This window comes from Schistocerca americana, chromosome 3, assembly GCF_021461395.2.
Source record: "Schistocerca americana isolate TAMUIC-IGC-003095 chromosome 3, iqSchAmer2.1, whole genome shotgun sequence".
In the NCBI taxonomy this organism is placed as follows: domain Eukaryota; kingdom Metazoa; phylum Arthropoda; class Insecta; order Orthoptera; family Acrididae; genus Schistocerca; species Schistocerca americana.
In genome coordinates, this window is record NC_060121.1 from 989,249,220 (window position 1) to 989,271,299 (window position 22,080).

At 37.7% G+C, this 22,080-nt stretch overlaps 1 protein-coding gene across 1 annotated transcript in view; it reads right to left on the bottom strand.

The window, feature by feature from the left end:
• The window catches only part of LOC124605633 (dedicator of cytokinesis protein 1), a 460,559-nt gene that overhangs the window by 390,589 nt on the left and 47,890 nt on the right, over positions 1–22,080 (bottom strand). The window contains exons 2-5 of the mRNA XM_047137451.1: positions 12,776–12,956; positions 6,769–6,865; positions 4,304–4,449; positions 3,982–4,102 (exon numbers count right to left, since the gene is read on the bottom strand). Of these exons, the coding sequence (XP_046993407.1) occupies positions 3,982–4,102; positions 4,304–4,449; positions 6,769–6,865; positions 12,776–12,956 (545 nt within the window). The remainder of the gene's footprint in view (positions 1–3,981; positions 4,103–4,303; positions 4,450–6,768; positions 6,866–12,775; positions 12,957–22,080) is intronic.

Sequence of the window (22,080 nt, forward strand, 5' to 3'; positions counted from 1 at the left end):
GTCTGGGGACTCAGCACTTTTATAGAGCCCACACCTTCTTCCTTAGGCAATGGCATTACAATCCCTTCAGCGGTTTTCATTTTACAGCCTCCAGCTCATTTCTTTTGGAGTGCCCTTTTATTCAAGTTATGCCATCGTGGATACTTAACTATTTTTTCTGATCACACCTAAGATTTCCTTTTCATAAAATTCCTATATTTGGTTTCCAACTACAGTTACAAAAAATAGTCACCCATAACAACAACTCAAAAGTGTACAATGCCTCTTATCATATGGGCAGGTTGACTGTCAAGTGGTGTATGTCAAAAATCAACTTTGCTCTGGAGAAAGTTGGAAGTTTGCAGTTCATAATTACATCTATAAACTTTTTTGAGTAAATTAGGACACGGCAATAAATTGTAACTGTAAACTTTCTCTCACAATGTATAAATCTGTTGTTGAAAGGTTTAAACCACCTCAAATGTAACATACACACACACACACACACACACACACACACACACACACACACACACACAATTATGCAAATGCAACTCTCAGACACCTGGCTGTTATCTCTGTCCACCAAGGTCAGACTGCGAACAACTGCATCTGATGGGAGGAGCAATCTGGATAGTGGAGGTAAGGAGGAGGCTGGGAAGGGGAGGGATAGCATGGTAGGGGTGGGGGAGGGTAAAGTGCTGCTTGTGCGAGCATAAGGTCTAAGAGATCTGTTTTTGCATGAGGTTGGGAGTGTAATTACGGTCTGGAACGCCTCAGTGACACCCTTGGTATATTTTGGGAGGGATAACTCTTCGCTACAGATGCAACAGCCATGGGTGGCTAGGTTATATGGTAGGGAATGAGTGGCAACTGTTGAAGTGGAGGTATTGGTGGTGGTTGGTGAGTTTCATATGGTCGAAGGTGCTGATGTAGCCGTCTTTGAGGCGGAGGTCAACATCAAAGAGGGCAGCTTGTTAGACTGAGGAGGAGCAGGTTAATCAAAAGGTGGAGGTCAGGAGGTTGATGGAGTCAGGTGAAAGGTTTTGCAGAGGGCCTAAGGTTCTGAGGATTCCTTGAAGCTCCGCCTGGACATCAGGAATGGGATTACCTTGGCAAACTTTGTATGTGGTGTTGTCTGAAAGCTGACGCAGTCCCTCAGCCTTTGGTTCCATCAGATTCATGTGGTCCTACTCCAAATCCCACGCCACTTTCCTTGACGTTGACCTCCATCTGTCCAATGACCAGCTTCACACGTCTGTCCACATCAAACCCACCAACAAGCAACATTACCTCCATTACGACAGCTGCCACCCATTCCACATCAAATGGTCCCTTCCCTACAGCCTAGGTCTTCGTGGCAAACGAATCTGCTCCAGTCCGGAATCCCTGAACCATTACACCAACAACCTGACAACAGCTTTCGCATCCCGCAACTACCCTCCCGACCTGGTACAGAAGCAAATAACCAGAGCCACTTCCTCATCCCCTCAAACCCAGAACCTCCCACAGAAGAACCACAAAAGTGCCCCACTTGTGACAGGATACTTTCCGGGACTGGGCCAGACTCTGAATGTGGCTCTCCAGCAGGGATACGACTTCCTCAAATCCTACCCTGAAATGAGATCCATCCTTCATGAAATCCTCCCCACTCCACCAAGAGTGTCTTTCCGCCGTCCACCTAACCTTCGTAACCTGTTAGTTCATCCCTATGAAATCCCCAAACCACCTACCCTACCCTCTGGCTCCTACCCTTGTAACCGCCCCCGGTGTAAAACCTGTCCCATGCACCCTCCCACCACCACCTACTCCAGTCCTGTAACCCGGAAGGTGTACACGATCAAAGGCAGAGCCACGTGTGAAAGCACCCATGTGATTTACCAACTGACCTGCCTACACTGTGACGCATTCTATGTGGGAATGACCAGCAACAAACTGTCCATTTGCATGAATGGACACAGGCAGACAGTGTTTGTTGGAAATGAGGATCACCCTGTGTCTAAACATGCCTTGGTGCACGGCCAGCACATCTTGGCACAGTGTTACACCGTCCGGGTTATCTGGATACTTCCCACTAACACCAACCTATCCGAACTCCGGAGATGGGAACTTGCCCTTCAGTATATCCTCTCTTCTCATCATCCGCCAGGCCTCAATCTCCGCTAATTTCCAGTTGCCGCCACTCATACCTCACCTGTCTTTCAACAACTTCTTTGCCTCTACACTTCTGCCTCGACTGACATCTCTGCCCAAACTCTTTGTCTTTAAATATGTCTGCTTGTGGCTGTATGTGTGGATGGATATGTGCGTGTGTGCGAGTGTATACCTGTCCTTTTTTCCCCCCAAAGGTAAGTCTTTCCGCTCCCGGGATTGGAATGACTCCTTACCCTCTCCCTTAAAACCCACTTCCTTTCGTCTTCCCCTCTCCTTCCCTCTTTCCTGATGAGGCAACAGTTTGTTGCGAAAGCTTGAATTTTGTGTGTATGTTTGTGTTTGTTTGTATGTCTATCGACCTGCCAGCGCTTTCGTTCGGTAAGTCACCTCATCTTTGTTTTTATATATATATATGATGTGACTTAGCAAACGAAAGTGCTGGCAGGTCGATAGACACACAAACAAACACAAACATACATACGAAATTCTAGCTTTCACAACCAATGATTGCTTCATCATGAAAGAGGGAAGGAGAGGGAATGACGAAAGGAAGTGGGTTTTAAGGGAGAGGGTAAGGAGTCATTCCAATCCCGGGAGCGGAAAGACTTACCTTAAGGGGAAAAAAGAACAGGTATACACTCGCACACACGCACATATCCATCCACACATACAGCCACAAGCACACACACACACACACACACACACACACACACACACACACACACACACACACAAATATCCACCCGCACATACACAGACACAAGCAGACATTTGTAAAGGCAAAGAGTTTGGGCAGAGACATCAGTCGAGGCGGAAGTACAGAGGCACAGATGTTGTTGAAAGACAGGTGAGGTATGAGCGGCGGCAATACATGTGGAATGTTTCCCTGTATTATATTCATAATCTTACGTTATTCTATCCCTAACACATTAAGAATAAGCTTGTGCTTCATTCTAAGCTTCATTTTCTCAAAGACATCTGGGGGTCCACCTTCGTGGGTTGTATTTTGAGTAGTGGTGGTTGTGGTGGTGGTGGTGGTGGTGGTACCTCTGTCACTACTATCCTTCTCCTCTATTCTGCATTTTTTCTTTCTTCCACTCCTTTTAGACATTTGACCCTAGGCACCCACATCTCAACCATTCTCTACACATCCTTACGATTTTAATATTTTTTTCCATCAACCCTCTCTTGTAGTGATTCCTCCTATGTTGTCCTCCCAACACTGATTTTCCAGTTTTCCCATTTTTATTACATCTGTTGAACTTTTTGCAAACTTCATTTCCATGGTTAGCAATTTAATTTTTTTACCTTTCCTTCATGATTAAGTTTCCTGCAGTATACAATAAAACTGGTGTCTAACATGTTTGTTATTGCACCTTGTTACTTTTTTGGAAGACTTCGTCATTACATGTCATTCATTGTCTAAAGAAACAGATAAGCTTGCAAAGCTATTTACAAATCCTACGTGGTCTTACACCCATTTAGAAGTCTCTGTTATGTGCTCCTATGTGGCTTTCTCCTAAAAACAATGAAAGTGCTAGAGGCTAACTGCAATACCTGTCTTACTTATGAAGGTCTATAAAGTGGCATAAAGTCAATTTTAATTTATTTTTTTTACTTGGGCTATTTAAGTCTACTAATCAATACATCAGATTCTGTGTAGCATCACAAGTAGTGACAATCTTATTCTTTACTTATTTCCTACTCTGTGTTAAACTGTCCAACCTCTGTAATAAAGCTTGTAGAATATATATTTTTAGTGCATCATAATCTTTGTTATGATTAATATCTTTCCAATACTTCTTAAATGTAAATACAAACATATTTATCACTCATCAGAATACTTACTGCTTTCTTAATACGTTCTGTAGCCATCTCATGTTGCCTGTATAACTGAATGGTAGATGTTATGTCTGGACTCAAAATGTTACCATTCTTATCCCGCACAACCATATCTAAATCCAGCATTCTGCACAGAGAGACATGTTTAATGAAAGTAAAAAATTAGTGATTTAATTTTATTTGACTTATTTTTGACGCCTCAAAATAAATAAACCATTCTGTAATTATTTACACTGTGACTGAAAAATTTTGGGAATAGTCACAAAGGGAATTTCAACTTTAAGTTAGGAGGCATTAACAATTAAAAATAAAAGAATAAAGTTCTTACTTGTTCCCCATATCTATTTTGGAAGTAACTTGCTGTTTAAGTTCTTTAAGTTCATCAACAGGCAGAGTTCCTGACAAAATCTTGCTGCGGTACTGCAAAAGCTCAAGTATCTGATGTTCCACAGCTTTGAAGTTTTTGCTGTGTGTCTGGAAATATTAGTTACACATTCATTAAATTTTGCTATTGTGACATATGACTAAGTTTAAGGTACTGTGAACCGTAATGTAACAACTTTGTTCTCATTTTTATTGAATTTTATCAATACAGAATTATGCATTCTTAACTTTCTTTTAAAGTAACTTATGTAAAACTTCTACTATCATATTATAATCATTACTACTGACTAATTGAAATACATGATCTTCATCTGCCAAAATTAGGAAAGATTCGCACAACAGATAATCTGCTCTTGAATCAAAGCAGCATTGCTCTCATGTTCCATAATTAACAAGGAAGGAGAAACGTTAAAAGTATAACATCATGTCACTGTGGGTGGAGCACTGGCTTAGACTGGACAATACTAAGACAAAAAATTGATCCTGGCTTCACTGACAATTCCCAGAAGTGATTTAGGGAGAGAGAGAGAGAGGAAAAAAAAAAAATCCACACACAGAACAGATGAACGGAGATTTGAATACCTCTTCTCCATCATGCATGTTCCAAGCATTAAATCTTACGCTGTTTGCAGAGTAAAACTGTTTGTTTGACATTGGAGCAGACTGTCTTATAGAGAGTGGAACACTGATGCCTCAGCTACTTGGTGGGTTGCATGAGCATTGTCCATAAATTAAGATCTCCAATGCTTTTTCAGGTAGTAAACATCATTTTGTTGCAAAATCAATTACCTATTCCGAAAGCTTGGACCTTTAGTTATTTTTCAACATAGTCCCCATCACAACTGAAGCATTTTTTGGAGACGCTCAGAAAGCTTTTTCATATCTGTGTCACACCACTCTCCTGTCGACTCGTGCAGGAAGGGGCCTTCAGCCCTTCACCACTTGAGAATTTAATTCCCCCCTCCCAAGTGTTGTCTCAAGCTGGGGAACAAATAGTAGCCACCGGGAGCCAAATCAGGGATGTATGAAGGATAGTCAATGATTTCCCACCCAAATTTGGTGATGAGATCTGTCATGGTGCTGGCGACATGAGGGTGGGCCTCGTCACGGTACAAACGAACTCCCTTTGTCAGCCGACTCCTCCTTTTGTTCTGTATAGCCTGGCAGAGCTCCACTGATGTTTCGTGGTGCCTTATCACACTGGTTGTTGTACCTCTTTCCAGGCAGTCGACCAGCAGAGCGCCTTTCCTATCACAGAATACTGGCGTCATCACCTTCCCTGCTGGCGGCATTTGCTTGAATTTCTTGAAATTTGGAGAACTAAAATGCCGCCACTGTTTCGATTGTCCCTTAGTCTCTGGTGTGAAGTAGTGGTCTGAAATCTCCTCCCCGGTTACAACTGAACCCAGAAATTCCTCACCCCTCTTCCCAGCAACGGCGGGGAAATTTGCAGGCACTTTCAAAGTGCTTCTTTTTGTGTTCATTACTGAGCATCCACAGCACTTATCTCGCCTACACACTGTGATACTTCAAAATGTCCATCGAAATCTTGTCCATTGTAGTCTTACAGACATCCCCTATTAGTTCAGCAATCTCTCACATAGTCACATGCCAATCCAGAAGCAAAACATCTTCAACTTTCGTCACTATCTCATCTGAAACTGATGGTTGCCGCGGCCAGCCTCGTTGTGCACATTTGTATGGCCATCTGTGAACTTCCTACACAATTTACACACATTTTTAACATCCATACACTTTTCTCCACACACATCGGTCAACTGGCGATGGATTTCGATAGGGGCTGACCCCTTAAACCACGGAACTCTAATCACAGAATGCAATTCACATTTGGCTGGAGCATCTATTTTCCCTTCCATCATTACCGACTGCTACGCCAAGAACGAGCATCACAGACAGGTGGGGACTGGCAAGAATAGTGGTGTGGGGAAGCAAGGAACATGGCGCTGTTGTCAGATTTAAGCTAGCTCGCTACGTCCCGATGGGAGATCATTGGAGATCTTACTTCATGGACAACCCCCGTAATAATAATCTGATCCACCCATTACCTATCTTACGTTTAAACACATGTCATTTTGGTGGACCTTGTTAAGTATGCATTGCAGAGGATCCCATTATGCAGTCTGGTCACTTGTACTTTCAGTATATGTAATGAATGTTGATTGACAAATAAACTCTCTAGCATGGGTAATTGAGAGCAAAGTAAGAGGTGATTGGCGTAAGTAAAAACACATTTCAGTAGTTGTACATCAATCGGAAAACATCCTACAAAAAGTAAATTTTCTAAATGTTTTGCCTACTCTTGCCATAAAGAAATACTCATTTCCTTCATATATTGACAACCAGTAGAAGAAAAACATAAGATAACAAAATAATAAATTAATACATTACCCTGTATAAGTTCTTCCATATTTGCCCCCATTCACGAAGAACAGAGGTTATTTCATTGACTACCTGGGGTTGGTTAAATACTTCACCATCAGTAGTCCTGTTAAAAATTGTATTACAGTCAATTACTCAACTCAACTCAGACAATGCAAAATACTAACAAACAACCTTGCAACTAATTATTTAGAACAATTTATTAAGCCTGGCAAAAATTGTATCCATTAACAGAGTTCTGTGGTTTTAATACAGAAACTCTTTATTACGAATTGTCCTACAGTAAGTGGCATGCTATTCCCTACCCTACCCCCAATGGTGGACTGGCTCACCCAGGCAGCTACATACAGACACGCTGTTTAATATGTAATCTGACAAATGTAAATCATTTTGAATGTGATCCAGTATTACACATAAAATTAACATTTTACGTAAGCACTTAGCAATAAGATTAACATAAATGCACACATCTTATTTTTGTAATTCCTCCTTGTTACCAAAATCTCATTTGGGAAGGGGAGGACAAACATTTTTGACAGCTGAAGCAGTTTTCAGCTGATGAAAACTGTTATTCAAGTCTTTAATACCATTGTTGTGGTCTTCAGGCCAGATACTAGTTTGATGCAGCTGTCCATGCTACTCTATCCTGTGCAAGCCTCTTCATCTCCAAGTAACTACTGCAAGCTACATCCTTCTGAATTTGCTTAGTGTATTCATCTCTTGGTCTCCCTCTACGACTTTTACCCTCCACCCTGCCCTCCAGTACTAAATTGGTGATCCCTTGATGCCTCAGAACACATCCTACCAACCAATCCCTTTTCTTCTAGTCAAGTTGTGCCACAAATTCCTCTTCTCCCCAATTATATTCAGTACCTCCTCATTAGTTACGTGATCTACCCATCTAATCTTCAGCATTCTTCTGTAGAACCACATTTCGAAAGCTTCTATTCTCTTCTTGTCTAAACTATTTATCGTCCACGTTTCACTTCCTTACACGGCTACACTTCATACAAATACTTTGAAAAGGACTTCATGAGACTTAAATTATACTCAATGTTAACAAATTTCTCTTCTTCAGAAATGCTTTCCCTGCCATAGTGAGTCTGCATTTTATATCCTCTCTGCTTCGACCATCATCAGTTATTTTGCTCCCCAAATAGCAAAATTCCTTTACTACTTTAAGTGTCTCATTTCCTAATCTAATTCCTTCAGCATCACCCGACTTAATTCAACTTCATTCCATTATCCTCGTTTTGCTTTTGTTGATGTTCATCTTATATCCTCCTTTCAAGACACTGTCCATTCCGTTCAACTGCTCTTCCAAGTCCTTTGCTGTCTCTGACAGAATTACAATGTCATCGGCGAACCTCAAAGTTTTTATTTCTTCACCATGAATTTTAATACCTACTCCGAATTTTTCTTTTGTTTCCTTTACTGCTTGCTCAATATACAGATTGAATAACATCGGGGAGAGGCTACAACCCTGTCTCACTCCTTTCCCAACCACTGCTTCCCTTTCATGCCCCTCGACTCTTATAACTGCCATCTGGTTTCTGTACAAATTGTAAATAGCCTTTCGGTCCTTGTATTTTACCCCTGCCACCTTCAGAATTTGAAAGAGAGTATTCCAGTTAACGTTGTCAAAAGCTTTCTCTAAGTCTACAAATGCTAGAAACGTAGGTTTGCCTTTTCTTAATCTTTCTTCTAAGATAAGTCGTAAGGTTAGTATTGCCTCACGTGTTCCAGTGTTTCTACGGAATCCAAACTGATCTTTCCCGAGGTCCGCTTCTACCAGTTTTTCCATTCGTCTGTAAATAATTCGCGTTAGTATTTTGCAGCTGTGACTTATTAAACTGATAGTTCGGTAATTTTCACATCTGTCAACACCTGCTTTCTTTGGGATTGGAATTATTATATTCTTCTTGAAGTCTGTGGGTATTTCGTCTGTCTCATACATCTTGCTCACCAGATAGTAGAGTTTTGTCATGACTGGCTCTCCCTAGGCCATCAGTAGTTCTAATGGAATGTTGTCTACTCCCGGGGCCTTGTTTCGACTCAGGTCTTTCAGTGCTCTGTCAAACTCTTCACGCAGTATCTTATCTCCCATTTCATTTTCATCTACATCCTCTTCCATTTCCATAATATTGTCCTCAAGTACATTGCCCTTGTATAAACCCTCCATATACTCCTTCCACCTTTCTGCCTTCCCTTCTTTGCTTAGAACTGGGTTGCCATCTGAGCTCTTGATATTCATACAAGTGGTTCTCTTCTCTCCAAAGGTCTCTTTAATTTTCCTGTAGGCAGTATCTATCTTACCCTTAGTGAGACAAGCCTCTACATCCATACATTTGTTCTCTAGCCATCCCTGCTTAGCCATTTTGCACTTCCTGTCGATCTCATTTTTGAGACGTTTGTATTCCTTTTTGCCTGCTTCATTTACTGCATTTTTATATTTTCTCCTTTCATCAATTAAATTCAATATTTCTCCTGTTATCCAAGGATTTCTATTAGCCCTCGTCTTTTTACCTACTTGATCCTCTGCTGCCTTCACTACTTCATCCCTCAGAGCTACCCATTCTTCTTCTACTGTATTTCTTTCCCCCATTCCTGTCAATTGTTCCCTTATGCTCTCCCTGAAACTCTGTACAACCTCTGGTTCTTTCAGTTTATCCAGGTCCCATCTCCTTAAATTCCCACCTTTTTGCAGTTTCTTCAGTTTCAATCTGCAGTTCATAACCAATAGATTGTGGTCAGAATCCACATCTGCCCCTGGAAATGTCTTACAATTTAAAACCTGGTTCCTAAATCTCTGTCTTACCATTATATAATCTATCTGATACCTTTTAGTATCTCCAGGATTCTTCCAGGTATACAACCTTCTTTTATGATTCTTGAACCAAGTGTTAGCTATGATTAAGTTATGCAATGGATGCAAACTCTAAATTTATGTATTTGTAAGTACATTATCTTTATATTTAACGGTTATTTTCCAATGAAAACTGTTAAATACAATACCAGTAGTTTGTCAAAGAAGCCTTGGAAAATAAAAGACCTTGCAGTATCATGTATCAAGATAGAGAAACTATACGAATGGTTTGGATAAGTAAAGCTGTTCAACCGCTTTCATATTATTCTCTACTGATAAGAGTTATAGAAAATCAAAAAGCTTGCATGTCATGGCAAAGATTAAAAACTCTAAAAATAAAATCAAAACAATACGCATCATAGTTATAAGCAAAATACCAAAATCTATCTGGGAAAAACCCAATCTAGTAACCAAAGACAATGACTAGGTGTTCCTTGACACCAAGTATGTATCTTCAAGAGAAAACATTACAGTTTATGCAACAATCAGTACCACAACCAGTCAGTCAATTCAAGGCCACTGTAACTTACTTCAAGGTTATAAGGAAAATAATTTACTTTCTTAGAAGCAAATTATTCTTATGGGGTTGATAACATTTTCAACAAAATATTAAAAGCTTGTTGTTGTGATATAGGTACTGTAATCAATATTTTAAGAATATTTTTCACAAACCATATCTCCTGAAAGAATAGAATATACCATTGTTAGACACTTGTTTATGGAAAGTAGCAGGACAGGTATTAATCACTACAGACCTGTTTCATACTCACTAATATACAATTCTTGGTCAGCCACAATTGGGTTTCCACATGGACCTCTCCACTGAACATATGGTCTACATTTCACTGACATTTGTTCTATAAGTAAGTGCTGACTTTTGTGAAGAAAGTATTTGTAAATTGGTTTACTTTGCAGACATTCATTCACTTATGACATACGGAATATTTTTCTCATGCAATTCTAAACATATTCACAAATTATTTATTGCACATAAACATGTTGTAAGGATAACATCTGGTGTTCATCCTCTAACTTCTTGTTAGCAACTGCTTACAAAATTAGGCAAACTAACAATAGCCTCACAATAGATTTACTCTGTCACAAACGTTTATTGTGAAGAATCAAGCACAAATCCAATATAATACCACCATCCATTAATATAACGCTAAGAACATAAACATTCTCTATCAGCTGCAACTTAATCTTACTTTCACAGAGAAAAGTACACAGCTATAAAAAATACTTGATCTCTTCCCTTGTGATTTAAAGCTGGTGGTATATAATGAAAGTTTAAAAAAAATTTACAATAATTTCTACGTGGCATCTCTTTCTTCTCCATATGTGGATTTCTGAGTAAATAATATCTCTACATGTCTAGATAAAATGTATCAAACTTATGAATGAAAAGCACACAAAATTGGTGTAATATTTTACAATAGTGTAGAATATTACACAAGAGGCATCTGTTTTTCCATTCATAATGTATAAACTATTCAACTAAGAACCAAGAGAATAGTCAGTTAATGCAATTTATCAAATTTTGTAGAAGACTGATACTAAATATATCAAGTTATGTAAATAGCCAGCATGTACCCATGTTTTCAGAGAGAAAATGCACTTTATTTGTAAGCTTACTGGCATATTATACATCTTAATGGGTTGTCATGAATAAGATCCATGGAACATACCAAAAACTGGACTAATTAAACATTACTACTGATAGGCTCTCATCACATTTAATGATTTGCTGGAAACATGACATATGACTGTACAAGTAAATGTGTCTTCTAAGGAATAGAATGAAACCCTCTTTGATTTTCCACAAAAAAATCTGCAATAAATAACCTGTTTTGGGCTTTTATAATGAAAAATGTATGAAATATGTCTACATGCCCAGCCAATAAATCTGTGATGCAAAGAATTACTGAATCACTATCATTCACACTTCATTTTGGCTCATCAGTTGCCATAAGTGGATTATGAAAGGTGACAGACTACATAAATAAAAAATGATCTTAGATAAATCATCTGACACATAACTGAGGGTGCTAGAAAACGGGCTGTTCCTCACACTGTATTGCCGTTCTGTGAATACAGAGAAATATTACGATATAACATTTGTAACTGAAGCTGAGAAATGGTAGAACTTTGAGCAAAAAGTACTGTCATAATATGTTCAAGTGTCTGTGATACTCTGAGGACAAGTGTATTTGCAAATGAGACAATACCGCTACATTGTATTAAGAACTAATGAGTTGCAGCATCATGCAACAATTCAAAAGCAGGCAAAAGATGAATGATGTTGAGGAAGACAAAGAGAGATCAGAAATCCACTAGCAACATAAAATATAGAAATATTTTTTTTGTTAAGCTGCTCCTGCAGCTGTTGTCAATTGTGTGTTTAAGGAGACCAGACATCTTAGATAATCAGTCTCCTATTCACCCCTATGACAGAAAAAGTGTACCCCATCTATCTGCATCTCCCGTCTATCTGCACCTAGAACAGAACTGATGTGCAAATGTGAGGATATTTTCTAAATGTTTGTGTAACATGTATCTGATGCAGGACATGGGTACCAGCCCAACATTCACTTAGTGGGATATGAAAAACTGCCTAAAAACCACATTGGGGATGGCCACCTCAGCATTAAACCGTTAAGCATATTCGATTCAGGTCGGGCTCGCAACACCATGTCTTGAAAGTGGTGCATTAATGTGCTTGGCTATGCAGGCAGATTTTTGTTATGCAGAGAGCTAAGCACTGAGTGAAACTTTCAACTATTAACAATTAGAGCTCTGTAAACTGAGAGAGCTATGTTTAAAAGTCAAAAATATAGTTCACACAGAAGGGTTATTACGATTACCCCTGTCTATACTTAAACGGAAATGTGATTTAAGTCGCTTATTGAGCAACTTGGTTTACTCGTACTAGACAGAGATAGTCAAGAACATATCATATTGTAAGACGTTATAGTGACATATGCTAAAATCACTTTGTTCATTTATGAGTACTCAACTTTTAATTAAATGTCATAATAAAACACTTATCTCCACAGAATCAAAAATTTTGATGTACAAGTGCATATTTTATTACTAATTAATAAAATCAAATGATTATGATTTTGACAGTTAAATATATGATAGACTCACCCCAATTTTGTGCTGGCCGTATCCTTAATATGGATATAGTTTTTAGGAAATATTCCGCGCAGTGCACGGTTCTTGGTTGTGTATCCAAAATACCACTCCCCATTTTCTTCCAAAATATTAACAGTCTCCCCAACAGAAAGCTTAATGCGATACGGTTTGTCCTCAAAGAAGTTGTGAATGGCTGAAAAAAATTACAAGCAAAAATTACCCAGGACACTTCATGAGAAAGAATGGAAGATGAGATTAGAAGAAACAATTCACTGGATAATAACTTAAGCCCACAAATGACAAGCAACTATTATAGCAAATACACACACACACACACCAGGCTTCAGTCTAATCTGAAATACTTTTGAAGAAAAACATGATTCATAGATATGTAGCAGTTTTTGTTCATGCCTTCCTACTATAAACATCCCTCCAGTCCAGTTCTTTTTGAACAGTTTCATAAAATACTCAATTTTTGCATTCTACCCTTCTTAGCTCAGACTTAGTGGAATTTGCATCCTTATAAATTCTAGCACTGTATATAAGTAAACACACATTATGGTGACAAGTCATCCATATCTACATCTATATCTATGCTTCACCAACCACTGTATGTGCACTGTATCAGTTATTGGGGTTTCTTCCATATAATTCATGTTTAGAGTGCGGGAGGAATGATTGCTTAAATGCCTCTGTGTGTGCTGTAATTAATCTGATCTTTTCCTCATGATCCCTTTGTGACCAAAGTGTAGAGGGTTCTAGTTTATTGCTAGAGTCATCATTTAAAGCCAGTTCTTGAAACTTCGTTTGTAGAATTTCTCAGGGCAGTTTGTGCCCACCTTCCAAGACTCTGCTAGTTCAGTTTCTTCATCTCTGTTACACTTTCCCTCAGGTCAAATAAACATGTGACCATTCATGCTGCCCTTCTCTGTATACATTCAACACCTCTGCTAGTTCTATTTGGTTTGAGTCCCATACACTTGAGCAATATTCAAGTACAGGTCACATGAGTGATTTGTAAGCAACATCCTTTGTAGACTGATTGCATTTCCCTAGTATTCAACAAATAAACTGAAGTCTACCATGGCTGAGCCTATGTGATCATTCCATTTTTCATATCCCTACAAAGTGCTACACCCAGATATTTGTATTAGTTGGCAAATTTCAACTGTTGCTCACTGATACTATAGTCTTAGGATACGTTTTTCTCACTTTGTGAAGTGCACAATTTTACATTTCTGAATGCTGAAAGCAAGTAGCTAATCTCTGCACCACTTCGAAATCTTATCAAGATATAACTGGATATTTATACAGCTTCTTTCATATAGCACTCCATTATAGATAATTGCACCATCTGTAGAAAGTCTGAAGTTGCTATTAATATTGTCCACAAAGTCATTAATATACAATGCGAACAGTAAGGGTCCCAATGCAGTTCCCTTGGGCACACCCAAAGTTACTTCTTCATCTGAAAATGATTCTCCATTGAATATAAAAACACTGCATCCTCCCTTCCAAAAAATCCTTAATCCATATGATAGTACTTTGGACAATAAGCCTAGATGTGGTACAGACTCAAATGCTTTTCAGAAATCAGGAAATCCGGGTAGATTCTAGTTTCTTGCCTGCTGCAGCAAATATACATCAATTTCCTATTTGTCTATCAGTTTGATATTTTCTTCCTTCACATCGCAATTACGGGCGGCATGGGGTTCACGCCTGAGCGTCAGGACATGCGCTAACAGCGCATGTCGGGTGGTCCAAGCGTCAACTTCGCGTCTCAATATCTTGGGATGTAATGGGAATATTGCGATGCAATCAACGCCATTGTGTATGTACTTTGTCATGCTATGGATTCCTGAAGAAAAAATTTAGGAGGTCCATTTTAAAAAAACATAAGTTTGTGTTAAAAAACACATATGCTTTTTCTTTAGAATGTTTCCAAATATGTACATTCATGGGCGCCAGCCCTACATTGATACCGGTGAAAGTCGTTTTCCAATAGCTGTTATTGTTCCAGAGATATTTTGGGTGGACAAGATAGCTGGGACATGCTGCATAAAAATCATTGTTTGGACCACAACAGCTTAAGCTGATTTTCTATAGATTCCCATAAGTCAAGAATAGTTCTTAATTTTTTTCCAGAAAAGTAAGTCCCTTCTGTGACATCTGGAAAAATAGGACTGATGTGCTGAAAATAAGATACATTCTATTATTATTTCTTTCTTTTCTCAGGCGTTATGTCCGGTCAAAAATGGAAAGTGACGCAGACCTCGATCAAGCGTGACTTCCTTTTAACTGTACAGTATATGTTATATTGCATTTAGGAACTTTCGGGTAATTGAACATGTATCAATAATTACGGATTTCTGTAGTTGAATATATAAGTTTGGATGTAGCTGTATTGTATTCATGTACTGGTGGATATTGTGTGGTATGACTCCTGTAGTTGATAGTATAATTGGTATAATGTCAACTTTATCCTGATGCCACATGTCCTTGACTTCCTCAGCCAGTTGGATGTATTTTTCAATTTTTTTCTCCTGTTTTCTTTTGTATATTTGTTGTATTGGGTATGGATATTTCGATTAGTTGTGTTAGTTTCTTCTTTTTATTGGTGAGTATGATGTCAGTTTTGTTATGTGGTGTTGTTTTATCTGTTATAATGGTTCTGTTCCAGTATAATTTGTATTCATCGTTCTCCAGTACATTTTGTGGTGCATACTTGTATGTGGAAATGTGTTGTTTTATAAGTTTATGTTGTAAGGCAAGCTGTTGATGTATTATTTTTGCTACATTGTCATGTCTTCTGGGGTATTCTGTATTTGCTAGTATTGTACATCCGCTTGTAACGTGATCTACTGTTTCTATTTGTTGTTTGCAAAGTCTGCATTTATCTGTTGTGGTATTGGGATCTCTAATAATACGCTTGCTGTAATATTTGGTGTTTATTGTTTGATCCTGTATTGCAATCATGAATCCTTTCGTCTCACTGTATATATTGCCTTTTCTTAGCCATGTGTTGGATGCGTCTTGATCGATGTGTGGCAGGTGCTTGCCATGTAGTGTTTTCTTTTTCCAATTTACTTTCTTCGTATCTGTTGATGTTATGTGATCTAGAGGGTTGTAGAAGTGGTTATGAAATTGCAGTGGTGTAGCCGATGTATTTATATGAGTGATTGCTTTGTGTATTTTGCTAGTTTCTGCTCGTTCTAGAAAGAATTTTCTTAAATTGTCTACCTGTCCATAATGTAGGTTTTTTATGTCGATAAATCCCCTTCCTCCTTCCTTTCTGCTTAATGTGAATCTTTCAGTTGCTGAATGTATGTGATGTATTCTATATTTGTGGCATTATGATTGTGTAAGTGTATTGAGTGGTTCTAGGTCTGTGTTACTCCATTTCACTACTCCAAATGAGTAGGTCAATATTGGTATAGCATAAGTATTTATAGCTTCTGTCTTGTTTCTTACTGTCAATTCTGTTTTCAGTATTTTTGTTAGTCTTTGTCTATATTTTTCTTTTAGTTCTTCTTTAATATTTGTATTATCTATTCCTATTTTTTGTCTGTATGCTAGATATTTACAGGCATCTGCTTTTTCCATCACTTCTATGCAGTCGCTGTGATTATCCAATATGTAATCTTCTTGGTTATTGTGTTTTCCCTTGACTATGCTATTTTTCTTACATTTGTCTGTTCCAAAAGCCATATTTATATCATTGCTGGATGCTTCTGTTATCTTTAGTAATTGGTTGAGTTGTTGATTTGTTGCTGCCAGTAGTTTTAGATCATCCATGTATAGCAGATGTGTGATTTTGTGTGGGTATGTTCCAGTAATATTGTATCCATAATTTGTATTATTTAGCATGTTGGATAGTGGGTTCAGAGCAAGGCAGAACCAGAAAGGACTTAATAAGTCTCCTTGGTATATTCCACGCTTAATCTGTATTGGATGTGATGTGATATTATTTGAATTTGTTTGGATATTAAGTGTGGTTTTCCAATTTTTCATTACTATGTTTAGGAACTGTATCAATTTAGGATCTACTTTGTATATTTCCAATATTTGTAGTAACCATGAGTGGGGTACACTATCAAAAGCTTTTTGGTAATCAATGTATGCATAGTGTAGCGACCTTTGTTTAGTTTTAGCTTGATATGTCACCTCTGCATCTATTATCAGTTGCTCTTTACATCCTCGTGCCCCTTTACAACATCCTTTTTGTTCTTCATTTATAATTTTGTTCTGTGTTGTATGTGTCATTAATTTCTGTGTAATGACTGAAGTTAATATTTTGTATATTGTTGGTAGGCATGTTATGGGGCGATATTTAGCTGGGTTTGCTGTGTCTGCTTGATCTTTAGGTTTCAGATAAGTTATTCCATGTGTAAGTGTATCAGGGAATGTGTATGGGTCTGCAATGTAACTGTTAAATAATTTAGTTAGATGTCAATGTCTCGAGGTGAATTTCTTTAGCCAGAAATTTGCTATTTTATCATTTCCAGGGGCTTTCCAATTGTGAGTAGAATTAATTGCTTGGGTGACTTCATGTTGCAAAATTATCACTTCAGGCATTTGTGGTATCATCTTGTACGAGTCTGTTTCTGCCTGTATCCACCGTGCATGCCCATTATGTTGTACCGGGTTTGACCATATGTTGCTCCAGAAGTGTTCCGTGTCTGTTATGTTTGGTGGATTGTCTATTTTAATGTGTGTGTTATCTATTGTCTGGTAAAATTTCTTTTGGTTTGTGTTGAATGTTTGGTTTTGTTTCCTTCTATTTTCACTTTTTTTGTATCTTCTAAGTCGTTTGGCCAATGCTTGTAATTTCTGCTTATTTTCATCTAATTGCTCTATCACTTCTTGTTGTGAGATTTTACCTAACCTTTTTCGTTTTTTTTTTTTTTTCTGTCATTTCATTTCTTATAAATTGTGTTAGCTGTCCGATGTCTTTTCTCAGTTTTTCTATTTTGATCTGTAGCCTGTGTTGCCATGCTGGTTTTGTGGGTTTCTTCTGTGTGTTGGTTGGTTCTGATCTCTGCCTAGTGTGTATATTTAGTGTAGTGAGTGCTCCTATATAAACCAGTAGTTGTAACTCTTCCATAGTTGTGTTTTCATTTATTTTGTTGTGTATGATTGTGTTGATAGTTTTTATTGTTGTTTCGACTTGTGGGTTATTTGGTGGTCTCTGCAAGAATTGTCTAATGTCTGTATTTGTGTCTTTGTATTCTATATATGTTAGCTGAAATTTTTCTTCTATATCTAACATCTGTGTCACTTCGTGTTCTATTTGTGCTTGTTCTGGTGGCTGTCTTAATATTTCGTTTTCCTCTGATTGTTTAATTGGTGCGTGTTGTTCTTTGTTTGTTTGCTCTGGGATGTTTGAGTCCATTACTGTATTTTCTTCTTCTTCTGATTGCACATTATTTTGTTCCAGTATTTGTTGTACTTGTTGTTTGATGTTTCCTAATTCTGACTGGGGTATCCTGTTATTTTTTATTATTACACGGATCTGATCAGCTAGTCGTTGTTCTGTTAAAAATTTTAATTCTGGGTATCTGGTAATAAATGTTGTGTATACTTGTGATCTGTATCCAGTTGTGTTGGTTCCTAGGTTTGTTGCTTGGTAATAACAGAACATGAGGTGTCGATTAACTTCATCTGACCATCTCATCCTCTGTCTTTGTTTTCCTTCTAGGGTGGTTGCAGGAAGCATATCCTGCAAAACACCTCTATTTGGATTTAAATCATTTTCCAGTTGGCTAGCAGTGTCGTTACCATTGTGGGTGGGCATAGGGTTTATTATTATTATTATTATTATTATTATTATTATTATTATTATTATTGTCTGCAGTAATACAAACCAAATGACAAACTTCAGTTGCGCCATTTACATTTGTAAACAATTTCCATTTTTTCCCCTCAAACTACATGAAGTATGTGGAGAAATTTTGCACTGACTATCGCCACGCAGAAAATAACACAAGCAGAAATAGTTTTGTTAAAATCTAAAGCAGTGGATGTCAGGTATGAATGATCTTTCTTAGAATTACTTTTTTTCATCATAACACAAAGTATTGTGATTTCAGATTTATTTGTGTGTCCATTCTTAGAAAACTCATTAATAATTTCATTTTATTACAATGTGTACTGCCTTGGGAATTATTTAAGACCAATTTTACATTCCCACCAGGTTGGAGAAATGTAATAAAAGCATTTTTCAATGTGTGCATACTTTCTCCAGAAATTGGAAAGTGACACATATTAAATTTTTTGTATAGTTCTTTGTATCTTCACTGCTTAAATAATTACAAGTCTGTTAAGTATGTACTTCTCTTAGCTTATGAAAAAAAAAATCCAAATCAAAAGCTTCATAAACACCTGAGTTATGTGTGTTTATGTAGGTAAGTACCATTTTGCATTGACATGGTTGCGGAGTACAGTTATCAGAATATCACATTTAAAATTCAATATGAAAAAAAAGTTTTAATCTGAGTGCAAAAAGATTTTGTACAAGTTCTTGTGTTATAAGTATTAGCAAATGTGCAAAGTTTCGTGAAAATTTGAGATGATGGGTGACATGACCTGCATGATTTGACGCAGAATGACCCACTGCAAACTATGGATGAAGGGCAACAGACAGGGTCCATATTTCTAGATTTCCAGAAATCGTTTGACACAGTGCTACACCACCAACTGTTAAGGAAGGTACGAGCATTCGGAATTAGTTCACAGATATGTGAGTGGTTTGAAGACTTCCTAAGTTACAGAACCCAGTACGTTGTCCCTGATGGTGGGTGTTCAATAGAGACAAGGGTACCATAAGGAGTGATCCATGGAAGTGTGATAAGACCACAGTTTTTCTCTATATACATAAATGTTTTTGCAGATAGGATGGGCAGCAATCTGCAGTTGTTTGCTGATGATGCTCTGGTGTATGGTAAGCTGTCAAAGTTGTGAGACTGTAGGAAGATACAAGATGACTTAGACAAAATTTCTAGTTGGTGTGATGAATGGCAGCTAGTTCTACTGTAGAAAAATGCAAGTTAATGTGGATGAATAGGAAAAACAAACCTATAATGTTCAGATACAGCATTAGTAGTGTAAGCTCAACTGAGTCACATCATTTAATACCTGAGTATAATGCTGCAAACTGATATGAAATGGAACAAGCATGTGTTATGGTAATGATTTCAACTTTGGATTATTTGGAGAATTCTAGGAAAGTGAGGTTCATCTGTAAAGGAGACCACATATAGGACGCTAGAGCGACCTATTCTTGAGCAGTGCTCAAGTGCTTGGGATCCATACCAAGTTGGATTACAGGAAGACATTGAAGCAATTCAGATATGTTACTGGTAGGTTCGAACAATACACAAGTGTTAAGGACATGTTTCAGTAACTCAAATGGCAATCCCTGCAGGGAAGGTGACGTTCATTAGAGAAACACTACTGAGAAAATTTACAGAACCAGCATTTGAAGCTGACTGCCACATGATTCTACTACCACAGATATACATTGCGCATAAGAATCACGAAGATAAAGTACAACAAATTAGGGTTCATATGGAGGCACATAGTCAATTGTTTTTCTCTAGCTTTATTTGCAAGTGGAACAGAAAAGGAACGACTAGTACTGATATGGGATACCGTCCACCACCGGCCATACAATGGATTGAGCAGTATCTGCTTGGATGTAGATACTGCAACTGTACAGAGAGCTGCTCAAAAAAATGGAGAAATACAGACTGTATGTATGAGACCTGTAGGGGACTCGGCAAAGGTGTTCCAAGTTGACGAGATTGGTGTATAATACACTGAATTTCAACAAGTTCTTGCTATTCTCCCAAACCCAGACATCAAACATGTTAGGAACACCCAATATTATGAGTTTTTAGGAAATCTAAACATTTCTGAAAGTGGGCCAGTAGTCAATTGCATAGTTCTTTTATAGTGATGGATTTTTTAAAGTTAAGTAACTAGGTACTCAGGACTTTGAAGTAATAATGTATCGAAATTTATCTTATTTACACGTAATAATAAAACTTTCCTACAAGATTATTTAAATGGGAAGTGAGATCTAAATACATTAACTACTGATTCATCTAAAACTGATACAATTAAACAAATTTTAATTTATAAAAAAAATTCTGCTTCACATGAATCCCACCTACAACAATTCCCTGTCCCACTCATGACGATCTTTGACTGCAGTTTTTGTGAGTGAGTATTAGTAATTTAATGTATAAAATATGGTAAAGACAACCACTGACATAGTGCAGATCAATGTGTGGAGCACAGAAACACATAACAGAAAACAGCAATCTACAAGCTTTCAAGCATTAGCTCTTTTTCCAACAACAGTACACACATTCACACACAACCACACAGACACTATGTGGTTTTGTGTGTGAATGCTGTTATCTGTTACGTGTTTCTTTGCTCCATACATCGATCCAATAAAGGTGAGTGGTTGCCTTTCCCTTATTTTACACGTTACTCAAACCAGGAATTTCTATTACTGCTATTAATGATGTAATATTTATTGATATTTCATTGTGTAGAAAATTGTTTTATTCGTGTAATTTCTATATTTCCAAAAGAAAGTAACTGCAGAATTCACACAGTTAGTCAACATTGAATGCTATGCCCATTTGCTGCCTCACCTATGACAAAATTTACAAGATGATTAACAGCTCATTTTGTAAACTTCTGGTATTCGGATTATAAGGGAAGGTTAAATAACTATTCATATGATTTTTAATTTAGTTTCCGTATATAATTTTCATTGTATTAGCTTTCAACTGCTGAAAAATGTAATCAACTGTCCCATCCATGACAAAGGAATCCCCTTACTTTATTAGCTGTTCTGCATGTTGTCTCCATCTCCATGTTTTATCCTGCTGGAGCCCAAAGGATTTTACACACAGTTTCCTTTAGTGCATGAGTAATGGTAGTAGCAAATCATTTTCGGTTGTTTGAAGTTGCATGATGCAAGTTTTTATGACAAAGACTTGAGCTGTTCACTCTGAACGAGTTGTAGGTCTGGTCAGTTGTCATCTGGGCTGTGTCTGGCAAGGTTAAGTTATGCTTATATCATCAGTGAGATAACAATTTTTGAAATACCCTTTACAGTGTTCGAAAGGTGTTCAGGCAGAAAAATTACTTTATAATGACCTAACAAACACTGCAATCTTCTTGGGGGGTTGTATTTCTGGCATTAATGTATTGGCTGAGTGTGCAATGTCTAACAAAGTACATCTCATGCCTCTGTATTTGTATAAATGCATGTTTGACCATCAGCTGCTTTTTTATTA